Raw genomic sequence first — 10835 nt, 5'->3', positions numbered from 1 at the left:
TTTACGAGAAGTTTTTACGTGGGCTTTCGAACTAAAGTGTTTTCAAGAGCTTTAGTTTTAATATTTTGATTCGAGCATCATTTTATATGACGAAATTCCTTTTAACTGAGATTGCGAGTATTATTAATTTCATTCGATGTTGATGTGATTATGTGCTTAAAGTTAAATAATTAAGTTGAAAGTGATGTTATGTGATATGTGTGTTGATTTATCGAATGATTTGTGATTTGCTCGACTTGTTGATGTGATATGAGATGATGTTCGATCTTGACGGAACAAAAAAATGATTTATGTTTCAAAAACGTTTTGAGGAAAATAAAGTTGAAAAGATTATGTCAAGCCATATTTTGTTTTGGAACTATGCCTATCTGACTGCAACGATGAATGAAATGGATTGATGGGAGACCGTGGGAGGTAACCACTTCCCCGGCACTTGAATGTTAAGATATGATGAATGTGAAGGGGCTGGCAGCGGAAGCGTGCGTAACAAAACGGATCACATGAATTTGATCTATTTAGCAGATTATTTAGACAAAATCTATTCGCGTAATTATCACATGTATCATGCTCATAACTTGAATTAAAACATGCTTTAGCACATTAAATTCCTAAAACATGCTTACTACGGAATTAGCCAATTTACCTCGTTGATTCAATCAAGAATCGATGATGGCTTGCTCCGTCTCCATGTGAAGATCTTCAATACAAGACCTCGGATCTTCTGACTGGTGTCCCGGACTATACGCTGTTATTTGTGTGGGAAAATCTCACCAACGTACTAGGACTCGAATAATGGAAGACAGAACTCAGCTCACGGAGGAGAGCACAATTTTCAAAAATTCTCTTAAAGGAGGGGGACGAAAATTTTATGAATAAATTGTTATGTTTTCTGTCTCCTTTATTCTCCTATTTATATAAGTCACATATTGGGCCCAGTCAGGGATCTAAGGAAGAATCTAGAACAGGCCTCACCCAATTAGCTTTTTACTAATTAAATTGAACCCACAATTTAATATAAGCTTATATTGGAATATTACGAGCAGCCACTACAGAAGTAATATTGCACTGCCTTCCAAATCCGAAATTACAAGTATTCCGGGTTTCCTTTAATTGTATTTGATTTATTTCTCGCGCTTAAGATGGAAATATCCATTAATTAATTAATGTCTGCTATAGACTTAATTAATTAACATATTTCGAATTCCAAGAGTGGACTTAGCAAGAAACTCTTATTTATTATTCATAGAGTAATCAAACTCCAACTAGCTAGGTTCCGAATAATAAAACCTCGTTTCGAGCTCCTCTTGTGGATGTTATCAAACGAGACTCTCCTCGCGCACGTTTCAACATAATAGCAATCCTAGCACCTCTAGATAATGATCACCACTACCCAATATACCTGGATCGTTGGGTTACGAAAAACCCGCACCTTTGGTAAGTCAAAGTAGTGGATACTCAATATCGTATGCTCAATGCTAACGTACATTGATTAAGAAATTAATTCTCAAGACCTCATCTTTCAGTAGATAGCATAAAGACTCGTCTTGCTGTTAGATCCATTCAGTGCTATACCATACCAACGTCATCTTATTTCAATAAGGTTTAGAAATAATCGGACTGATATTGCAACCTTTCGCGATAGGTAGTCTAGGCCTATCTAGGTTGTGAAATTCTTATTTTTCTTTGTTTAGAACTGACCGTGTTACCTTAAATTGGACGACGCCCACAACCGGTCTACTAAAACAAAGACTTAGACTTTGTTACGTTTGTTCATACATTTAAATATGCAATAAACAACCATTAAATGTAAAACATAACAACATTATGACAAAAATAATCTATTGCATTTATTGGAAAATAACCATTAGAGTTTTACAGTATGCAATCACTCGAAAGGTGATTTCTAGTATACAAAACCCTAACAGAATGATGAAAGGAACGATGAATGATGAATGGACTGATGAATGAACAAGAGATAGTGAAATCGGGTTTGTTAGATACGGCATATGTTCCAGGAAAATAGATCGAAAGATCGCTTTTGAAAAAGGAAAAGAAAAATGTTTAGTGTTCTCGAACTTTTCCTAAAATCCAGAGTTCACTCAAAGAGTGGCTTGACAAAATCTGTTTTTATAAAATATATTTTGGCACGTGTCCACTGAGTACACTAAGTACTCAGCCCTGCATATATTTTCTCTATGTGCAGGTTGAGCGGTGACGAGCGCGGTGGGTGTTGAGCATGAAAGTGAATAAGATTGTAAATAAAACTTTCTGAATATATTATGTCTTCATACATAATAGTATTCTACTCTCGAATGCTTCCGCCAAGTGTTGTTGAGATAATTTTATCTCGAGTTGCTGATTGTTGAAAAGACACTCTGATTTTATTCGAGCTTTTCCCATTTGTTTGGAACTAAAGTCGAGTTTGCACTCTGTGTATCATACACTCTGATATATATTATTCTTTTAAGCTAATTGAGCCTTTATTATGAACTGTTATCCTTAAATGCTATTCTTAATGTTTGTCCCTTGGTCACGATCGCCTCGTTTGTAACACCCCTGGGGTGGGCGGGCGTGACAGCCACGACCTGAGCCGGCTCCCGACGGGGAAGAGCATTGAAGTGCAGGATAGCCATGGCGAGACCAATCGCCGCTCCCGCTCGCAGATGGACCAACTCCTCCACAACATCCTGACGCGAGGTATTGGTGGAGCTTTCACGACCAACCCCATCCGCGAACCATTGCTAAAAAATGGGATCAAGTGGGGTGGAACGTTCGCAGAGACCACCGTCAGCAACAGGGTTTTGAGGAGTATCCGAGGCGACACCAACATCTTCATAATGGCCGCGCCGAGCAGCTTACGTACCGGTCACCGCAGTCCGATCGATTGTTGAGTCACGGCAAAACTCCGTACCGATGCCCCGCCACGGTCCGGCTTCACGCACCGGCCACAACAGTCCAGCAAGTTTATTGATTCGGCGAAGTAGCGTGGTCTGCCCAATACTCCCAATCTCATGGTTCGTTCGCCTTGCCTAGTCCAATTAGCCACCGTAAGTGATTACAACGAGAAACTGCGTATTTATAGATTGGAGCAAGCCACCCTTCTCGCCCGAGTGAATGCATTGTTTGAGGAGAATATTGATGACGATAATCTAGCTGAGGATGTTCCCGACAGCATTGCTCACAATGGGGGTGCTAATCTTGTTGTACCAAATGACGAGTCCCTGGAAGAGATCGTCAAGACCGACAATACGCCGCTGCAAGTGCTCGTCGGGGAATATGATGAGAAGATTGATGATCTTAGTGTTCCAACACATAAGGAAATGGAAATGAAAGAGGATATAACGACTTTGTTGGAGAAAGAAAATAAAGTCGAAGCCCTTCGATCTAGTTTAGAGCCGAAAGAAAAAGATTTCAGTGTGTTGACTGAGAAGCCGAGCAAGAGAGAGAGCGTGGAGAATCAGAGCCTTGTTGATGACATAAAGGTTAGATTTGATATGAAAGAACATGACCGTCAAGAGGAAATGGAAGAGAAGCGAAGGTTGTTTGAGGATGGGCTTAAATTAAAAGCGGAAGAATTGGGTAAAAGACAGGGGATGCTCACTCCGGTTCACAAGCATTTGCTGGTGTCTATGTGGATTTGAATGTCAGTAATGTTACAAGTATGAATCCTCGATTACTGTCGCTCGACGCCGATGCAAGGTTGATTCCTCTGGGAAATGACACGCCGTGTTTGAGCATTCATGGAGGTGTGGCACAAATTTTCATTTTAGCGTTGAATTGTCACGACAACAATGTGGCGGGAGTGTCCGCTATGTCTTATAGCCCACACGATTCTCTACTGGTGATTTTGGGATAGATTGTTATTATTTGGATTATTCAATCAATTAATGAATAAAATATTTTCCCCACAAACAACGTGTGTTTAACAACCCCAATTTTAGGAAGTCTCTATCTCTGTCGCCGCTGCCCGATGGGTGATCCCGCGCACAGCCGCTCGGAGTTCGTCCACCGCTGACCCTCTCCGGGCGCCGATTTTGTCTTATTTGGTCCTTTTCGGATCTGCCGGAACCGTTACGGAGTACGTCTATAACAACTGGTGCTTTCATTGAGAGTCCAAACGGCTCGGAGTGGTGGCCGGGCAACGAACTCGCCGTGACCAACGAGTACGTTTGGGGCCGCTCGGAGTGGTGACCCACGAAGTGGTGGCCAAGCAAAGAATCCGCCATGACCAACGTGGTCGTGACCAACGAGAACTCGGAGTGGTGGCTTGGCAATGAACCAGTCGTGACCAACGAGGACGTTGGCCCTTAAAGGAGGGTCGAATATTACGGACTCAATTCCCACATCGGTTGTGATAACAACTGATGTGGGGTATATAGACTAAATGAGCCCTCTCTCCTAATAGGCTAGTCTTTTGGGATGAGTTCTCCCATTTGGTCTGTATTATGGACACATAAATTTATTATTTTAAGCATCAAATAAATCAATATTCATTTTCTTACGACACCTACTTTTTTTGCTTTGGTAGCTTAAGCTTTATCTAACTTGACAAGTCACATAATAACTGTCGAGAAGTTATATGAATAAATTACTTCCTTCTTATAATAAAAGTTATATTTTATCATCTTAAATCATCTCACATCTCACATCTCACGTCTCACATCTCACAGTAAGAGTCATATTTCATTTTTACTATATATAAATAAGCTCACATCCATCAATTTATTTCACTCACATTTTATTATAAAAATAATATATATAAGTAGGATTCATATTCCACTAACTTATTCAACCCAATTTTCTTTACATCTCTTAAAACTCATGTCATAATTAAATAGGACTCCTACCGCATAATGGATGAAATATTATTGAACAAACAAATATATTTTTGAATGACAAATCACAATATTTTGAAAATTCGCAATTGTCTCATGGCGATTTTGTACAAGCAAGTGTGACACCGAGTTGAGGCAAAAGTAAAAAAAATTGATAAAAAGGATAAAAAGTGGCACAAACATATAATAATGGGATGACATAAAAAATAAATAAAATTATTTTAAATTTAAAAAATTAGAAGAGTAAAAGTTAAAATAAAATAAATTCCTCTTTAAATCTATCTCTATTCGTTCATCTTTCTCAAACTTACAACACTCCATTGTTGCGACTTGATGATTGTCTCATATTTTTTTTGTTTGTTAATTCAACTTCAATGTTCCCTAATTTGTTTAAATAAGCTAATAAGAAATTTTAAAATTTCATAATAAATCATTTATATTATAAAACGTGGTACATAAATCAAAATGATTTACTCCATCCGTCCCCCAAAATTTGTCTCAGTTAACTCGGTGTAAATTTTAAGAAATTGTTTGACTTTGTATTAAATGAAGGTGAGTAATGGATTAAGGGTCCCACATTGAGAAGATGTAGAGTGTATTTCATGTCTATTTTTTGTAAGATTACAAGTGGGACAAACTTTGTGGGACGAACGAAAATGATAAAATGAAACAAACTTTAGAAGGTGGAGGGAGTATCGTTTTAAATCTTTAAAGTAACTATTCCATCCTTTCCATTAAAACGGGCTTAGCTTATAATTTTTTTTTTTGGTGTCATACTTAAAATTTACATTCTTCTTAAATTTAAGTCTTAAATTCACATTCTTCTTTACTTTTTATATTTATTATTTTTTTCCATTATTTTAGCAAGTTTCACTTTCTAAAATATTAGTACTAAAAAATTAACATTTCTCATAAGACTGTGAAAATAACTCTTAAATAGTGTGCAAGACACTAACTTAAAATTTCAAAACTTTGGTTGGCGTAAAGTATGAGATTGCTTGCGCACACATTTCGCTAAAAATAATTTAGTAAAGAAAGTTTGATACACAAGAAAGTTTGATACACTCGTCTTTCCATAAAAATAATGATATTTTTGTTTCATAAAAATATTTTCTTTTATTTTTAGTAATTCTTTATCTCTAGTAAAATTAACGCTCATTTTCCATTAATAATAATATAATTATTTTTTACTTTATATCATCCTCTTAATTTACTAATTGTGTATTAATTCTCATGTCGTATCAAATATTCATATTTTTATGTGACGGAGGAAGTATAAGATATTGCCGAGAAGTTACTTCTTCTAAATGCGATTTTAGTAAATTCTAATATTACCATAAAAATATAATCAATAGTGCAGAGTTTAATGTCATATTTCTTCATATTTCTCCAAGTGCGCCGATGGCTTTCCTAAATTACTCTCTCCGTCCGCGAATAGGAGTCGTTTTTCTATTTTGGTCCATCCGTGAATATAAGTCCGATTCATTATTACTATAAATGGTAAAGAGACCTCACATTCCACTAACGCATTCCACTCGAATATTATTAAAAACTAATATACAAGTAACTCATATTCCACTAACTTTCTCCCACTAATTTTTCTTAACATATTTTAAAACTCATGTGAGTGTATAAAGTTAGTGGAAAATGAGGTCTACTTATCAAAAATAGAAAAAAAACAAAGTGGACAACTTTTAACGGTCGGACCAAAATGACAAACTAGACAATATTTCATGGACGGAGGGAATAGTAAAATAGAAATACTACTACTCCAATGACGAGAGGGTCTCCAACTCCCCCGGTACCCGTGGGAGGTGGATGGGGTTCGATACCCGGGTACTACAACATGTACCCGTGGCAACAGATGATGCCCGGGATGGCAGCCGGGGGGGTTACCGGCGATGCAGATGATGCCGGGGGGTACCGGGGATGCGGGGGGGAAACGTCTATCGCCCCAGTTTTTATTTTTCTATTGCTTCTTCGCACACATCGACCCCAGCGGAGGTGCAGTTCACGCAATATGAGACTTTCTCCTTAGAGGAGTTCGGGTTTGATCTTCTCGGTGCGGAGGAAACTCCCGTTCAAACGGGAGGGGGGGTAGGGCGGGGTCTCCCGATTTTTGGACTTGTAGGCCAACGCCCTCCGCATGCAGAGCAATGGCCACACGGAGGATGACTGCAGGAGGATAGCGGAGAAAGCCTTCCCCCAGCCCGAGTTGTATAAGGAGTTCACCTACTGGAACTTTTATGAGGTGCTAAACGACTCTGAGAAGTTTTGGGCAGGTGTCGACGATGGCTGGCCGAAGAAGCAACGACTGAACTATACCGGTGATTACAACGGCAGTAGCGGTGGTTCCCACGACCTCCCTGAGGGTGCTCAGGAGCTCCCGTCCCCTCCATCGTTCACTCGCCGAACTCGCCCGGTTGGTCAAAGGCGGGCGCAACGGGAGGCGAGGGGGGCGCCGGGGGTCCCAGTAGGTCCAGTCGGCACCCCCCCTTGGCTAGTCGACAGAGGATCTCAAATTCTTCGAGCGTCAACAAACGCGTGCTCAGATGGTCAAGATCTTAGCCGATTGGAAGGCGACAGAGGACCCCGAGGAGAAGAGATTTCTTCACGCATTGCTCGTGAGCATGCGTGACGATTTGAAGACCGGGGGGGCATGGGGGGTACCGGCGGCGACGGAGGCGGCGGCGACGGGGGCGACGGAGACGAGGAGTGAGGCGGAGGTTGTTTTTTTTTTTAAATAATGTAATTTTTTTTAAATTAATGTATTTTTAATGTACTTTTTTTAAATTAATGTATTTTTTTAATGTACTTTTTTAATTTAAATAATATTATTGAATTTTCCCGTACCTGTGTCATAAATTTAATTTCGTATTTTGTGTGATTGTCAATTATTTGTTTTATATAATTAGGAGTGATGTGACTAGACTATTACTGGGCTATTTGCTTGTCCTAATGATATGACATGATGATTTTTAGTGCTGGTGATGTGGCAGGAGGAGTTTGTGGCTGGAATATGGCTGATTTATGGCTGAGCGAAAGCCATTGTGGATGTTCAATCCAGCTTGAACAAATTTTGGCGATTTCAAAACAAGAAATAGTATTTTTAAAAGGGAAATGCTATGTGGCCACATTATGGCCGGCCATAATAGGATATTTTGGTCAATATACATACCAAACAATTAATAAATTAATAAAATCATAAAGATATTCATATATTCTGATTTAAAAGTAGTTATAGATATTAAACAATTAAATTATAAAATATAAAACAATAAATTAAAGTTTAAAAAAACTGAGTGGATATCTAACATAAGAAACGAAAATGAGCTACATATTCAAAGTTCCAAGATGATTTGACGACTTAGTCTTTTATGTGTATTATTTCGGGACAAAGGGTAAATTAGTCTTAGATAATTGTTGCTTTTAAGATGAACTAAATCCAAGTAAATAAGCATTAAAGGTAACAATATTTTATTTTTATGGCCAGCCACATCATGGACATTTAGGACTGATCTTTTTAAAAAGCGTTTGTGAGAAGCGACAAACAGATTCTGTTTTTTCATCTAAATACAAATAAAAAAATACTTGGAAAAAAGAGCAGTTACAAACCCCAAGTCCAACAGTGTGTTGAATGGAGTTTCCCACCATCACCACCCACACGAGCGGTTCTCGATTTGCATGCACCTAAACCCACACACACCCACACTTTAGTAGTACTATATAGTATATATATATATACACAGCTACTGGTTTCAATACCAAAACCTTTCATCTTCCACCTTTTTGTGTTTTGTTTTCTGCATTAGTTTTGGTGTTTTCTCTCTGTGGTCGTTTTTTTAAGATTTGTGGTATAAATTTCTGATTTCACATCAGAAGATGAATCCACACAACAACCTCATAAACAGTTGCGAGGCGAGGCAGGATTTGACGTTTCTACCCCTATCAATGAAAAAATCCAAGGTGTGTGCGAGAGGGCATTGGAGGCCACACGAAGACGCTAGGCTCAAAGAGCTGGTCGCCCAATTCGGGCCCCAAAACTGGAATCTCATCGCTCAGAAACTGGAGGGCAGATCAGGTAAATTAAATTAAATTAAATTAACAAACAATGTTCATTTAAAATTGTATTTTGGCGTGTAGGAAAGAGCTGCAGATTGAGATGGTTCAACCAGTTGGATCCAAGAATAAACCGTAGGGCATTCAGCAAGGAAGAAGAAGAGAGGCTGATGGCAGCACACACAATGTATGGCAACAAATGGGCCATGATTGCCAGATTGTTTCCAGGCAGAACAGACAACGCTGTGAAGAACCATTGGCATGTCATCACCGCCAGGAAACACAGGGAGGAAATCAATCTACAAATCCCTAATTCCATTTCTACTCACCAATCACATCCTTCCTCTCTTATACCCCTTCACATTCCAAATCGTATGTTTTCTTTACTTTTTCGACTACTTAAACTAAATGTTTTTCTTCTTCTAAAATTTCATCTTTGTTTGCAGAGGAGCTCAATCAAACCTGTTCGAATTCTGAAGATTCTTCTGCATCTCAATCAGTAGCCAACAATCTCTCTCCTCTCTCTGGCTGTGGGGAAGATGAGACTGGGAAATTGCAAATCAGAAGCATAGCATTCATTGATTTTCTTGGAGTGGGGGCCACTTGAGAGAGAGAGAGAGTAAAAAAGTTTTTTTTTTTTTTTTAATTTTTGGAGGACTACTTGCTAGGTTATGTCATGGAAGTCTCTACTTAGACCTGGTAACTAATGAGCAATTATTGCATCTCTGTTCAGTTGCAAGCCAAAACAGAGAAACCAACAAAAAAGAGTAGGATTTGTAGAGGTCCCTTCCGTCTCTGTTCCAACTGTAAATCCCATAAATGGTTAAAAGAAAGGGAAGAATTTTTACTGCCTAAACTCATTGTTTTTACATCACTTTTATGTTTGTGAGGCTAAGTACAAAATGTGAGATCTCTTCATGTGCAGTTGTACCGTCAGTAAATCAGCCCATATTTCATGATTTTTCAAATGTGTCTGATTTGCTATGCTTTTGTGGACTGCGACTCTGGGAATATATGGCTTTAATCCATCTTTTCTGGGTGATTTGTTGAACATTTTTGTCCTTTCTTGGCTGGCCCATTAATCAATCGTTGCTTGGTTTCATTTGTTTTATCAACCCATATTATCTCCATCTCACATTAAATATAACATTTTGCCATTTCGGCTAATCCTATAATAAGATTCTGCATTTCATTTTTATTATAAATAATAAGTAGACCACACAATCTACCAACTAATTCTACTAACATTTAATGTGGGACGTAGACAGTATTATTTGCCAGGAGTAGTAATCCTTTGAATTAGGGCATTTTTACTGAGGGAGAAAATCTTTAGTGTTGACATAATTAGAGATCGTTAGTGTTGACACAGTCAGGCTAAGCATGGGTTGTGAGGTAGCCCACATTTTGAACTTTTAAATTCGGGCTTTCTTTTCATGGGCCTATGATCCAACCTTTGACTAAAACCACGAGAACGCGCTTTTAACCTAAAAAACCTAGTACTATCCTATTAATTAATTTAGTAATCATATCAATAAAGTGTAATTCTAATTTAAAAAAATAAGTACTATATTCTTCTACATTTTCACTATTTGTATTTTAGATACATGAGTATTTGGCGTATTTTCATTTTTCCGGTGAATTTCGAAATATGTAAACAAATACCTATAATCTAAATTTTCTATTCCTAACATATTTAAACTTGTATTTGAGTGTGATAAGTTCTCTGTGTATAAGTTTGGAAAACCCACCGGAAAAGGTTTTATAACCGAAGGTGTTTTTAAACTAAGCGTATCGGCTATTTGCCGTGTTGAAAAGTCATTGGCTAATAATGAAAATGCTACTACTTCCTCTTATTTGTGACATTATAGATTAGGACATGTGAATTCTAATACTATCAAACGACTAGTAAACTTGGATTTACAAAAGACAAATGAAGTCAAT

The 10835-nt window shown here is 38.1% G+C and overlaps 1 protein-coding gene across 1 annotated transcript; it reads left to right on the top strand.

The window, feature by feature from the left end:
* Positions 1 to 8456: 8456 nt before the first annotated feature.
* Positions 8457 to 9806, top strand: LOC121751107 (transcription factor CSA-like). The gene is made up of 3 exons (XM_042145821.1): positions 8457 to 8916; positions 8979 to 9266; positions 9341 to 9806. The coding sequence occupies exons 1-3, from the start codon at positions 8718 to 8720 to the stop codon at positions 9499 to 9501; spliced, it is 648 nt and encodes a 215-aa protein (XP_042001755.1). The 5' UTR covers positions 8457 to 8717; the 3' UTR covers positions 9502 to 9806.
* Positions 9807 to 10835: the final 1029 nt, after the last annotated feature.

This window comes from Salvia splendens, chromosome 10 (genome assembly GCF_004379255.2).
Source record: "Salvia splendens isolate huo1 chromosome 10, SspV2, whole genome shotgun sequence".
NCBI lineage: Eukaryota > Viridiplantae > Streptophyta > Magnoliopsida > Lamiales > Lamiaceae > Salvia > Salvia splendens.
Note: the sequence above shows the minus strand (reverse complement) of the source record. Positions and strands in the feature narration are given on the sequence as shown.

Excerpts from the sequence above, each read along its gene's own strand:
- LOC121751107 (XM_042145821.1), top strand. The coding sequence starts at position 8,718 with ATGAATCCACACAACAACCTCATAAACAGTTGCGAGGCGAGGCAGGAT. Across the intron at positions 8,917-8,978 it reads GAAACTGGAGGGCAGATCAG|GAAAGAGCTGCAGATTGAGA; the intron begins GTAAATTAAATT and ends TTTGGCGTGTAG. Across the intron at positions 9,267-9,340 it reads ACCCCTTCACATTCCAAATC|AGGAGCTCAATCAAACCTGT; the intron begins GTATGTTTTCTT and ends CTTTGTTTGCAG.